The sequence below is a fragment of the Pantherophis guttatus genome, chromosome 5, assembly GCF_059756535.1.
Source record: "Pantherophis guttatus breed Tessera chromosome 5, ASM5975653v1, whole genome shotgun sequence".
Lineage (NCBI taxonomy): Eukaryota > Metazoa > Chordata > Lepidosauria > Squamata > Colubridae > Pantherophis > Pantherophis guttatus.
In genome coordinates, this window is record NC_142067.1 from 90432624 (window position 1) to 90447160 (window position 14537).

The 14537-nt window shown below is 36.0% G+C and overlaps 1 protein-coding gene across 1 annotated transcript in view; it reads left to right on the forward strand.

The window, feature by feature from the left end:
* Positions 1–356: 356 nt before the first annotated feature.
* Positions 357–14537, forward strand: part of MXRA5 (matrix remodeling associated 5) — a 28575-nt gene continuing 14394 nt past the window's right edge. The window contains exons 1-5 of the mRNA XM_034431447.2: positions 357–1399; positions 2058–2206; positions 8161–8376; positions 11022–11151; positions 11752–12142. Of these exons, the coding sequence (XP_034287338.2) occupies positions 8171–8376; positions 11022–11151; positions 11752–12142 (727 nt within the window). The 5' untranslated portion in view covers positions 357–1399; positions 2058–2206; positions 8161–8170. The remainder of the gene's footprint in view (positions 1400–2057; positions 2207–8160; positions 8377–11021; positions 11152–11751; positions 12143–14537) is intronic.

Sequence of the window (14537 nt, forward strand, 5' to 3'; positions counted from 1 at the left end):
TCGGTTCTGTGGGTATGGCTTGGTGGACCTGCTGTGGCTTGGTGAGCGTGGCTTAGTGGGCGTGGCAGGGGAAGGATACTGCAAAACCTCCATTCCCTCCCCCCTCTGGGGCCAGCCAGAAGTGGTATTTGCCAGTTCTCCGAACTACTCAAACTTTCCGCTACCGGTTCTCTAAAACCTGTCAGAACCTACTGGATTTCACCCCTGGACTAAGCCCAAAATTGATGGGTGAGAGTTCTTTTTTCCATCCCAAACAGGAGTCTTTTTTTCGACCCCAACTTTTAACCTTTGGTAGAGGGGTAGTTTTAGTACGCCAGGCACTACAGCACTCGCTGGTGCTAAAGATTCTCTAGTGCAGTGTTTCTCAACCTTGGAAGCTTGAAGATGGGTGGATTTCAACTCCCAGAATCCCCCAGCTGGGAGTTGAAGCCCACCCATCTTCAAGCTACCACGGTTGAGAAACACTGCTCTAGCGTGTGCAGCCAGACACTTGGTGCAAAAGCCAGGGCGCATCCTGTTGTAAAAGTCCGCGGCGTCTCACTGCGTGGGACTGACCGCTATGGTTACAGTCCACTCCACACACTGCGTGGGGGGGGATGAATCTCGCCCAAAAGAAAAAGCCAGTACAGAGGGAAGCAGCCACGCACCAGCGGGAGTTCCACCAGATCCAGCTGCTTTCTTTATTCTACCGTCCGCCGGAGCTCTCCTTCTTCCCAGAGCCGCCCACTAGGAAAGGACTGGAGAAGCTCTGCTCCCGCCCGCTTCAAAAGCGCCACACAAGAAAAGGAGGGGGGGAGGCGGGGAGGAAGCGCGGGGCATGCAGTGCGCGGGGCAATTGCCTGAGTCTACCTCCCGTCCCACTTGGGCTGGCCGGCAAACTTGTCTGGCCAAAGTTTCCAAGGGGGAAGAGGAAAAGAAAAGACAAGCGGCGCTCAATTAACTGAGGCTCTTCTGCTGATGCGTCCGCTTTCCCTCGGCTTTTCACACGAACAATCCCGGATTGAAAGGGGTGCGGGGGGCAAAGAGCCTCCCGGAGACATCGCTGAGCAACGTTATTCATTGATTTATTTTATTTATTTATTTCCCTCCCTCAGTTTCTCCACGTTTGTTATTTCCCCCGTCCGGGAGCGATGAACTTCCCAGAGCGGAGTTGCTGAGGTATCTATCCCACCCGGCAGAGTGCTAAGCTTGGCTCCAAGTCAGGCGCTTTTGAAGGTGGGATGTGAACGCCTGCAACTTTTTCGGGGACTCAGTCGAGAAAGAAACGAGGCAGAAGAGCGGAGGCGAACGGCAGCGGCTGCTCCGCCGGCAAACGAAGCGCCCCGAGGCGCCAGTCCCTGGGGAAGAAAAGGATGGGCTACGCGGGCGAAGGCGTCTGACCTGCCAGCGCAGAGCTGAGGTAACGTCCGGATAACCAGTTATTCCGCTCCTCGGGGGTTTTCCGTCGGGCTGCCGCAGGTCATCTGTTCCTTTCTTCCCGCTGCCCTTGGACGGCAATTGGGCCACTAGGCTCCTGCCGTTTGCTGATTTATTTTTATTTTTATTTTTAAAGCGTGAATGTGCGCGCGCGTCTATTTTAGCAAACGGAAAAAATAAATGGATTGCGGGTTCTATTTTCCTAACTGCGATGAATGGAAAGTTCGGGGTCTGTTTTGTGCGCGGGTGTGTGTGTGTGTGTGTGTGTGTGTGTTTTGTTTTACCTCATAACTAAAATGATGGTTATCTAATACATCTAAAGATGTATTTGGGAGCTGGAATGAAATAGAAATTCATTAGGAAAGGAGGTTAAAATCTCTTTCTCCCTCCCCCCTCCCGATAGTCTGTCAGTTTCTTTGAATACATAATTGTAATGACTCAGAAAATTAAGGGCATTTTTCTTTAATGGGAAGCATGTGTTCTTAAAAGAGACTCGCAGGGTTATGCACAACCAACTCCAGTGTCACTTGGTCCTATACTTCTGCCACATTCCTCTGTTGCTGACCAGAGTGGAGCTGGTGAAGTAATCAGCCTTCATTCTTTCCCTCACCGCCTACTCTTTCTCTCCTTTTCTTTGTCAGAAGGAAACCTGAGGCTACTTTGAGGGTAAATTCGTGGATCTGATCCTACCATCCCTATTTAAAACAAGGGAGATCCATATTGTGTATGCTGGAGTTTCACATAATGGTCTGCAAAGTTTGACCCAAGGTTGATCTCTGCTGAACAAAAGGTTAGTTTATTTGTTTGTTTGTTGGTTGGTTGGTTGGTTGGTTGGTTGGTTCAATTTATATGCCACCCTTCTCCGGAGACTCAGGGCGGCTTACAATGCGTTAAGCAATAGCCTTCATACTTTTGTATATACCTGCTTAGTAGGGCTTTCGGCCCACCCAAGCGGTGTTCTTTTTTATACAAAGTCAGCTTATTGCCCCCACAATCTGGGTCCTCATTTTACCGACCTCAAAAGGATGGAAGGCTGAGTCAACCTTGAGCCTGGTGAGATTTGAACTTGCAGTAATTGCAGGCAGCTGGTGCTACTTAACAGCACTTTAGTCTGCTGCTCTTCTTGATTTTACCTTGATCAGATTCTCAGCCAGCATCCTCCACCATCACTGACCCAACACTACTAAAACTATAATCCTCCCTTAGGGAATACATAACACTTGAGCATCAGATGGTCTCTCCTGCTTCCTCTAATTTTCCATAGCTAGGTAGTTGCTTTAAATAGTCCCTAGGGGGCACTGTGCTACAGTATGAATATTCAGAAGTCAAGTTGAATTTCATTTAAAAAACAGGAGAAGGGGAAGGGAAAGTCTTAATCTTATGTATATATTTTTTTCTTCAGTTTTGGAAATCAGTAAATGTTTGAGCATGAGCAAGATATGTCAGAATGGGAACTGCATCTATTAATGTCCTTCAGGCAGGTTATTAAATATGTTGCTTTGATAATGGCTGCACCACTTGGAATTTTAAAAGGATATGAAATAATTTCAGACTACTTAAAATGTAAATTAGCAAAAATGCAATACAATAAAAAGAAGTATTTCCTGATGTTGATTCTATCAGTTGAACTGCTAGCTTGGGAAATTTTGCTCTCTTTTTACAATTATTATTTTCCACTTTTTGGTTATAGTATTATTTATTTTAAGATGTGTAGCCTTCAGAATTTCATGGTGGCAAAAGTAACATTCCTCATCCATTTCTCCATTTGTATCCTCACAAGAAATACTGAGAGATAGGTTAGGCTGAATGTAGTACTGGACTTAAAATAGCCCAGTGAATTGCTAGTTGAATAAAAATATGAATATAGGTATCCTTGAACCTAGTTTCCAACACTTCAACCACTACATCCTGTTAATATTAGTAGAATGGAATCAAAGTTTTACCACTTAACTCAGTATATAATTCAGACTCAACTCTATCTGCTTCTCTAAAGACCATATCTATATAAAGATGGTCACAGCCTGAAGCATGTATTTTGGGATCATGTTCATTGTTTTATTCATAATTGTGCCCTTTCTTCAAGGTCTTTAGAATCCTTTCTATGTATGTCTTCCCTTCCCCCAAAGTTCATACACAAACCTATTCTGTTGAGATACAAGAATAATTTAAACATTCATTGAATTTTATGGGCATGTATGAACCTGACTGGATATCTGCCCAGGGTTCACTGCACATTAATTAATGATAGGCCAGAGGCAAGAAAAGAATTGCAAACTGAATACTTTTAGGCAAGTAGGCCATCAGGTAGAACCAGTGTTGGCTGGAAAACCATAGAGTGCTTATCAATAATTCTTCATTAACCTGGAGGTCTTGTTTAAAATGAGCTACCAATACTTTTTCATAATTTTATCAAGATCTTAGATTAAGCAATAACAGGACTTTTCATCAGGACTTATGTGCAAATGAAATATGTTTGAGGAAGATAGAACACACTTTATCAGGTAGAAACATGTGTGTGTGTGTGTGTGTGTGTGTGTGTGTATCTTATCTCTATATCTATCTATCTATCTATCTATCTATCTATCTATCTATCTATCTATCTATCTATCTATCTATCTAACTATCTGCACATTATGAAAATGAATGGAATTGATACAGAACCACACAAAGATGTATCAGAGTAGCATGGAATACCTGTTTGTCAGAATTAGATGTGAAAACCATGTCAAGATAATAAATCTCATATGAGTTAACTGCAAAAATATGTGCAAAAAGTTCATATATTATTACTGTATATTTAAGATGAAGAAAAGAATATATAAGTAGAAGGCTATGCTAAATCTAAATTACAGGATGTAAGCTTTCAGTTCCATGTTGGGATAACTGTCTAGACGGTAACACTAATTTGATAGTAGAACTATCAGCAGGGTGTTGGGGCTCTGTTTTCAGAAAGTCTACTTGAGATGGATTTCTTTTTCTGTGTCAAAAAGAAGTTGAATGGCCCAGAATAGTTTGTCCCAACTTGGTGACTCTCATATGTGTTGGATTTCAAGTGCTATAATAGTCTCCATCAGCATAGACTTTGCTCATTTTAGCTGGGGATTAGAATAGTTGAAGCATGTTTAAGCATTTCAGAAAAAGCTGGAGTATATTTAGTAGTGTATTCTTCCATACATGGTTACTAATCTAGTGAGACTTTAGTCCTAATTAAAGCAATAGAAGAAATATAATAATTCTTGTAGGCTTTTGGTAATTGGTGGTCTGTCTCTATTTAAAACATTCAAATAAATGTTTTTCTTGTCTTTCCACCAGTACTGGCTGATGGCCAAGTTTCCAGCAGAATATCTTTGCTCATCATCAGTAAACGTGTGATCTCTCTCCACTGAAAAGCACTAGTTTGGTGCAGACTTGGTACTCTGCCAGGATTTAGTGAGACATGAAGAATTTAAAATGAGCTTTAAACACACACACACACACACACATATGGATTCCTCCATTCTAGTTTTCCACTTGTGTACACAGCTTCTTCTTGGAATATGATAAACCATAATTTCCTCTTAAACATGAAATGGCAAAATATGGATTGTATTAGTTTTCCATGCCACAATGAAACCAAGTAGTAACTAATTAAACTGACTATAAAATGGGAAGAGAGGATGAGAAGAAGCTACATAGGCCTAAGGCAGATTCCAAACTCATTTACATATGTAGCACAAAACTGGTTTCACATCATGTCTGAACCAAGCTATTTGATATAATGTGTGGTATATCAAAGTCTTTGCCAATAGTATGGGACTTACGATGAGTGCAGTTTGATGTTGCAGTTACTGAATTATGTGTATGAAAAATGAAGATTAATAGCACAATATGAAGAAATGTTTTCAGTAGCTTTTATATAGAGATGTAAACTTATTGCTAGTCAGATGGGTTTGCCCCATGAAGATGCAAATATAAATATAAATATAAATTCTAAAAATACCTTATTATCATAACTCTTAGCCTTTATTCCTTTCAGGACACCAACTGTGAATAAAATTCTGTTATATTTTTATTTAAAGAAAAATGAGCACTGCAGTACAAAAGAATATATACCACCAATTTATTTATTTATCTATTTATCCCATTTATGCCCCACTATAATTATATAGATAGATAGATAGATAGATAGATAGATAGATAGATAGATAGATATAGATAGATATAGATAGATAGATAGATAGATAGATAGATAGATAGATAGATAGATAGATAGATAGATATTTTCTGAGGTTTTCGCGGGTGTTTGTATGTAGGTCTTTGGTTATTCGGGTTTTCTCCCGCGTAAAATTGGAGGTTTCTTGGCAACGTTTCGACGAAGTCTCATTCGTCATCTTCAGGCTGGTGTCTTCGGCTTCGTGCTTCTAGGAGCAATGTGTGTGATCGCAGCTGTTTCTTCCTTTTAACTGCCAGTGGGGGTGTGAACTGATTGGGTGGGAGCTTGGCTGTGTTCTGATTGGGTGGAGGTGTGTTCTGATTGGTTGGGGGTTTGGCTGTGCTCTGATTGGATGGGGGGTTGGAAATTTTGTTATGGAATATCTACAAGTACAAGTATCTATACTTCGAACTAGTAACAGAATTGGATAAAGTTTTCCATTTAAACTATTAATGGTGACTTGATAGCTTAATTAAAATCTTCAGATTTGATTCTCCTTTTTCTTTATAATCAAGACCCTAAAAAACACCCCAAAGCTGTTGTTTCCTGGTTGGTATGTATTTGGTGACCCTCAAGACAATGATAAGAAAGAAAGATAATGCCAAAGCATAGTGTACATTTTCCATTACTATTCAGATTATTTTCAGAAAAGGAAGAGAGAAACCTCACTGCACTGTGCAACATTTCCAACTAGAAGTTTGAGTCTGAGATTTTAAATAGCATCTTTTATGTTACAAATTCTGTTTTGCTCTAAACAGGAATTATAGGAAGTGTAGATGATGTAGATTAGTTCTCAAAAGAAAAGAAAATAGGCAACATATCTAAATATGACCAGTTTTATGAAAGAAATGCCTTGTTAAATAGAACTTTGTTAGACATCTCATGCCAGAGGATTTTTTTGGGGTGGTGGTGGTGGTTTTTAAGAAGGGTACTCTTGTCCACAAATATTTGAGGGGGCATTCTAACCACAAATATTTCAGAAGCCTACTAAGCCTGATGAAACATTTCAGTAATATTGGTTTGCACACGATGCTGATAGGAAAAGCACTTTATTGCTTGTAGATTTAAATGTATTCAGAACTTTTGAAGACCAGTGGCTCAGCTATGAGCTATTGTGAGTAGGAAGTGGCTTATATAATTAGCAGGAAGGATTATAATACTGGCCTTACTTGGTAAATTTGTGACACCATTTGACTCAAGAACATGTTTTCTCCACTGCCTCTCATAATATACCCCTGTAGTATAAGGTTGGCATACTGAGTTAGGCATGGCATTGCAGATCGTGGTTAAAAAGGAGAAGATACTCAAAGAAAAAACTGAGTACAACAAGCAGAAAATCAGAAAAATCCAAGTGAAATTTGTTTGGTGAATAGAAACAAAATGAGAGCTCGTATAATTTATATCAGCTTTAAATAAGTAATTTTCTTATAGGAAAAGAAGTTTTCAGATAGGAAATTGAGAGGTAAATTATCAGAAAATTTGACATTTATACATTTTTCTATGACACTTTTCTATGACACTTTAAAAATGTTGACTTATAATAGCCATAGTTAATAGAGAATAGAGAATGTTTTGTACAGTCATATGTCAGTATTTACCAGTAGAATTATTGTTTCCAGTGGTTTAGCCATATTTTAGTTATTAAGTCCAAATATTTAGAAATTTTGTTTTTTAATAATATGGGTGAACTCAAAAAATTGTGTTAATTACTAAGAATAATAGTGAATCATGATCTTTCATTTATAGATCTTGTGGCATTGCATTACAGTAATTTATTTATTTGGTTGGTTCTCAGCTAATGTTTCACTTCAGCCATAAAACAAACTCTAAATGTCATATGCACCAATCCAATAACAACTGCAATATAACAACTTCATATACCCCATAGTAAAATATTATGAAAATCAACACAATTGTAATCATATAATACAATGCTAAGTAAAACGCATGGAAAAGATTAAATCGCATTTATTGGATAGAGAACCCAACTGTAGGTACTTATCTCCGAGTAAGCTTCCTAGTAAGGTCAGGTTTTAATGACTTTTCTATTGTCAACAGAGTTTATGCTGGGCCTATCCTATCCTGTGAACAATTCTACCCCATAGAGTAATATTATATTCTTAATTATGTAAACAAATGAGGAATCTTTTGTTTCCTGTTGTTGACAAATGTGGTAACATCTGGGGTTGGGGATTCAGTCTCTTTCAAGAGTTAGCTCATAGAAAAGGTTATTTTGATTGAACTACTAAGACACCCCCAACATCAAATGACTTTCCAGGTCCTACTTCTGTTGTTCACATGTTGTATTCAATTCTTAGAATGAAATGTTCACATGTTGTATTCAGTGCTTAGAATGAAAGTTACAGTACTCTCAGCAATGTCAGTTTTGATGCTTAATATTAAAAGCCTGTGTTAGACTAGCTTTCTTGTCAATTTGTTCTAATTTACAAAGCATTCTAAACCTATTAACAAATACTTCAGTTTGGAGACCTTGATTGCTGTATCTAAGTTGTATCTGTCTAATAATGAATCTTTTTCACAAATGAATTAAGGTAGAGAAAAATGAAGAATTTTAGGAAGATGCAAAAGCAACCAAATTTGGAGACACTATCCATGGTGCTGATTGTTTGTCTGGGGATTTCAGAAGTCATCCTGGCATGTCCTCAGCCATGTGCCTGCTATGTTCCCAGTGAAGTTCACTGCACATTTCGGTCCTTAGCAGCTGTGCCATCAAAAATTTCTAAACATGTGGAACGAATTAATTTGGGGTTTGTATAGTAATTTTTCTGTGGACTTTTATATTCTTGAATACAATTCTGTGAAATTAATCCTACGTGTCATCTAAATGAAGCATTGTTCATTTCAATGAAATAAACTGCAAACTGAAACAATCAAATACCTTTCATAAAGAGATTAATGACTATTGTATACTCTTTGATTAACTATTATAATTCAAATTTTTGGTTAAATATGAGATGTTCTCCAACCCCATCAATTTCTCATTAAATTTGTTTCATTTGATTCACCTATATCAGGTAAATCAAATAAGAGCCAGTTTGGTCTAGTGGTTAAGACAGCAGACTAGAAAGCAGGAGATTATGAGTTCAAATCCCACCTTAGCCATGAAAGCCAGATGGGTGATTATTCTCTTGCAGCCTAACTCACTTTGCAGGGTTATTGTTGTTGTTGTCAGGAAAATAGGAGAAAGAGAGTATGTTGGATATGTTTGCCATCTGGAATTATTTATAAAAATAATAAAGGTGGAATATAAATAAATGAATAAATCATACCTGCTATTGGTACTGTTTTCATCTTTTCTCCTCCTACATCTTTATAGTTTAATGATTAAGGCACCAGGCTATTAACCAGGAGACTGAGTTCTAGTCCTGCCTTAGGCATAAAAGCCAACTGTGTAACTTTGATCCAGTCAGTCTCTCTCAGTCCAACTCATCTCCCAGGGTTGTTATGGAGAAAATAAAAGGAGGAAGTAATACTAGATTAATTTGCCACCTTGAATTATTTATAAAAATAATAAAGGCAATATATACATAAATAAATCTGTCTTCTTGCCCTTATATTTCTTCAAAAAATCATGGAGAACTTTATTTCAATAGTGCACATTTTGCATATAAAATTCTACAGCTGGTTAATATATTTTGCTATTCTGATTCTGATGTTACCTAGCTTTTGCAATATTGTAGGGGTGGGGAATTCTCTAATTCAAATATTGCTGAGTCAGAAAGTGCTCCAGACAGCATGACCACAAAGATGTTCTACGAGTTATATTTCTGACCTCTGCCATATTATAACAATAGCCCCAAAACACAAAATAATATATATGTTCCTTTACTACCATTATGGCCACTATGTCATGTTCTAGGAAAAAATATTACTGATGTATTGAAATTTTTTTCATATTTTAATTTAAAGCTGATTGAAACATTTAGAATAAGATTAGATCATAGCACTAAATCTTTTAAGTTCTTTTTTTCTATTCTTGTGACATTAGTTTTATAGTGCATTGTATCTTCTAGGCACCTCAAAGTGAGAAAGTAGTCTATAGCTTGAAAGATGTTTGACAGATGCTGTTTGAAACAAATGAAATATATACTGTGCAGATTCTTCATTTTTGTTTCCAGTTATCTGATGATAGCATGTGATCTGCATATGGTATCTCATTTGTCAGTCCTGATATTTTCCAGCATTTTGAGAATAAAGAGGATATATTAGCAGCTGGAGCGAATATATCTACTATCTCGCTTGCCAAGCACAGATGCAGCTTTTGCTGACATAGAACAAACTAAACACTATTTAGAGGAATACCTGATGTACAATCCCTAAAATCCTTATGTATTATTTAATCCAGACATCTGTTTTTCCTATCACAACAATCAAATACAACATGAGTTGCTCTTTTTTAAAGTTTCACAATAGAAGAGCATTTGTTGATCTGGGTAATGCTTTGAAAATTAAATCTAATTTAATATTGCTTTTTAGCTGCCAATCAAAGGACTTTAAGTTTTCAAGCATTTATTATATAATAAATAAAGCAATTAATATAATTGAATATTATATTATTAAAAAGAGAAATTTTGAATTAGACTGTGGATCAAAAATTATCTATATTTTTAATTTTTGTTGCTATTGTTAATATTAGGGACAAACATAGAGCATAAAAATATAATTGGCCTTTTGAACAATTAAAAATAGATTTGATTTAATTAGGACTATGCTATGTTCTGTTAACATTTCAAAAGCCGGCTGCAATAATATAATGAAGTTCTTGTGAAATACAGACATGTTTATGTTAATCTGTTCTTGGCACTGTTTCTACCAGATTTATATTACCAATTAAATTTCTTATTATTTTCCAACATGTACAGATCTAACAATTCAGCTACTAGTTTTGGTTTTCTGCTTCCAGAACTTATTTTGCAGGCATTCATTTTTTAAATGTCATCTACATACTTTTTTATTCATTTAAGGAGAATGTTATCAGAAACAGCCCATTCTAATGGGCAATTTCCATGAATTTAAATTCCAAGTGGAATTTATTTATAATTTATGTGGAAGGAAAAGGAAGGGAAGGGAAGGAAGGGAAGGGAAGGGAAGGAAAAGAAAGGAAAGGAAAGGAAAGGAAAGGAAAGGAAAGGAAAGGAAAGGAAAGGAAAGGAAAGGAAAGGAAAGGAAAGGAAAGGAAAGGAAAGGAAAGGAAAGGAAAGGAAAGGAGGAAGGAAGATATTTAAAAACAAAATGTCAGTTGCAGGTACAATAATACTGTTAAAATGGTTTATTAACTTTCTCAAAGTCCATTTATAATTTATGGATAAACCAAAGTTACCCATAATGACAAACCTTCTCATTACAGAATAATGGTGGATGATGAAACAAATCTCCATTTCTTTTTTTCCAGGTTTAACAGCATTCAAGCTGTATCTGAAAGCTCATTTGCGGGACTTTCAAAGCTTGAACTGCTCATGCTTCATGGCAATGATATCCAAAATATACCTAATGGTGCTTTAAAAGATCTGTCATCACTACAGGTAAAGCCAGAAATATTTACTAAATAAATCACAACACTTAGAGTCTATTTCCTAAGCATTAGTGAACAAAAGTGTGTTCCAGTAGGCACCCAAAATCTGGCTATACAGAGTCAATGATTTTGTTACTAGAGAATCCATCTGTAACTATAAGATATTATCTTATATTATATTATCACAATATTAAATAGAAGTGCCTGCTCATACATGCTAGTGATATATGACACTGCAATAAATATACAACTGATTTTAAACATTGTGCAATAACCCTAACTCATTTTAATTCCTTTATAGCTAGAAATTCTTGAATCATCTTATTAAGGTTTTATATCTCATAGTCCTAATAGAGTAAAGTCTGCTATAGTTAATTTCCTGTGGATAAATTTTTATGTATCTAACTCAAATTTCCTTAATTCTGAAAATGGATAACTAAGAATCTCTAGTTTGAGCCATTAAGTTATCCTGTACCACTGATGAAAAATTGAGAATTGTAATTTAGCTAACTCTGATGGGACACAGATTTTCTATTTCTATAAAAACATGCTTTTTCCGTAAAAGTTCAAATATATAAAGATAATAACCTTAATTTATTTGTCCATTTAGGTATTCAAAATAAGCTATAACAAACTGCAGGTTGTAACTGGTCAAAGCCTCCAAGGGCTTTTCAGCTTGATGAGACTGCACCTGGACCACAACCGAATTGAATTTATCCATCCAAATGCTTTCAATGGATTAATTTCCCTCAGACTTCTCCACTTAGAAGGAAACCTGCTTCAGCAGCTTCACCCAAACACATTTTCAACATTCTTAGCTCTTGATTACTTCAGGATGTCAACAATAAAACATCTTTATTTATCTGAAAATGCCATTAGAACATTGCCTAAGGGCATTTTTGAAAGGATGCCTCTTCTAGAGAATATTTATCTTCATGGGAATCCATGGTCTTGTGACTGCAGGCTGAATTGGTTCCTTGAATGGACTGAGAAATCTGCAGGTAAGAGGAACTTTGTAATGAACAGTTGTAGGAAATCACCTTCAGAAGTAATTGGCCAGAAATACTGTCTGTGTACAGGCATTGTACAGTTGTTCTCAATTTATGGCCATTCCTTTAATGATAGTTTGAAGTTACAATAGGCTTGGAAAAAGTGACTTACAAACTTGAAGTTATCACCATTGCATTATCCCCATAATCAAGTGATCCGCAACCAGCTCATATTTATGACAGTTGCAGCATTTTGCATTCACACACAATCATGATTTGCAACCTTCCCAGGTATCTTCCAACAAGTCAGGAAGCCAGAGTTGCTTAAAGACCACATAATTCATTTAATTATGTAATATAGTTAATTACTGTGGTAAAAAATGGTCATAAAATTGAGTCAGGATACATGAAGACTTCACTTAATGACTGCATTGCTCAGCAATCGATACTTTGGTTATGATTGTGGTGATAAATTGATAACAATCTATATTATTAAATCATCTTGAAGTGTTTTCATGTAATGTATTATATAAATCCAGCCTTTCCTATTTATCCTGTAATCTGTATTTAAAACATAATATCCATCATGTATGAAGCTTTTTTTTCCCCAAAAGAATACAATTTGCATAATTCGCCATGCCATTCAATGAACAAAAATGAAAACCACTTCTTCCCATCATCAAGAATACATCAAGAATAAACATACTAAGATGAATACACTTCAAGTGGCAATGTCATTTCTTCACAAAATTAATAACATATTGTTCAATTTGCAGTCAAAAAGGCAAAACTTGGAATCTTCACACTTAATATATTTCTGATATTGTACAGTGTTAGGTTGGATGGAACAAACTTACTTTCTTATAATGTAAAGATTTAAGTAGATAGTAGAGGAGTCTTTTAACCACTAAAAAACTGTTCATAAAATTCTGAGGTTGTAAGGGAAGTTTTGTATTTATGAGCTGAGATTTGCAAGTGATGTAAGAAACAACAAAAACAATTTATTTGGCTTTGTTATGCTAGAAGCAAAACCAATATTGCAGAATAATCTGAATGTTTGTTTGTTTGTTTGTTTGTTTATTATCAAATTTTAGTGCCCCATATCCATGATTTCTTAGGGAGCATATCATTATAAACAGTAGTGGGTTTCAATTTCGGCTGCTACCAGTTCGCTCATGGGCACATGCGCAACACTTCTGCGCATGCGCAGAGATGTCCGGGTGGGTGGGCGGAGCCTCTTGCTGCCGCTGCTCTGGGTTCGCCCAATCCGGGGTGAACCGGTAGCAACCCACCACTGATTATAAATATACATAAATAATTGAGTTTAATAAAACACAATTAAAACCACGAGCAGCAGCAACAATGACAACAACAACAATAATAATGTAACATTTTAAAAATCCAAAAAATACCATACCAGCAAAATAGTGTTTAATCATGCTAGTCAAAGAAAATGCTGTCAATGTGACCTGATACTGTTCGAATGTCATTTGGTTTTAATCCTATTCATTCTACATACTTTTTACACATGTTATATTTCTATGACCTATTTTATACCTATTTTATTTGCTCATTTGAATATTATATGTGTATAATTTGTTGGTGCTTCTGACACAAACAAAAAAGAAGTGTTTCACTTCTTTAAAGTATACTCTGCTTTCCTATTTATTTATTTTTTTAAATTGCATGGTACTGTAATGTTGATAACATGACACTAGGAGAAATTTCTGGGAAAGGCATGCTACAAACATATAACACCACTGTTGAAGAGGTCACTGTAGTCATCTGCCTTGACTACTTTTCAGCAGTACTAGAAGAAATTATCCATTCCATTAAACAGTTTTGGAACCAGTATATGCCAGATGTTGCAAAGAGCAAAGGATGTTTGGATGCCTGGTAGATTAGTCTCATTAAAAGTCACCACGAATAGTTTAAAGAGATTATGGGATGACTATATAGGACTCAAGAGAAGATCCTTCTAAGATGTCATTTTCTTCTTAGAAGAAATGACTTCTAAGATGTCATTTATATAGGTAAACTCTACAATAATATAATTATTATAGGTACAAATGGGAATAAGGAAAGGAAGGACAAACCCAAGAGAAATGAAGACATTTCAAATTTTACAGACAGCTTTATAATATTTTCAATTAAGTATTGTCTCTGATTGTATCTGCATTTCTATAAAAACGAATAATATGTAATTAGATTTATTTTATTACAAAAACATATTTATGAACCAATGAGCTATTGGGTAGTGTGAAATTAAGTGAATATAAAATGACACATTTATGAAAATATACATTATCTAATGATTAACCTAGATAGCATAAACATTATCTTGAAAAGAACATGAACAAACTAGAGAAAAAATAATTAAAATCATTTCCGGCCAGTTAAAAAGAAT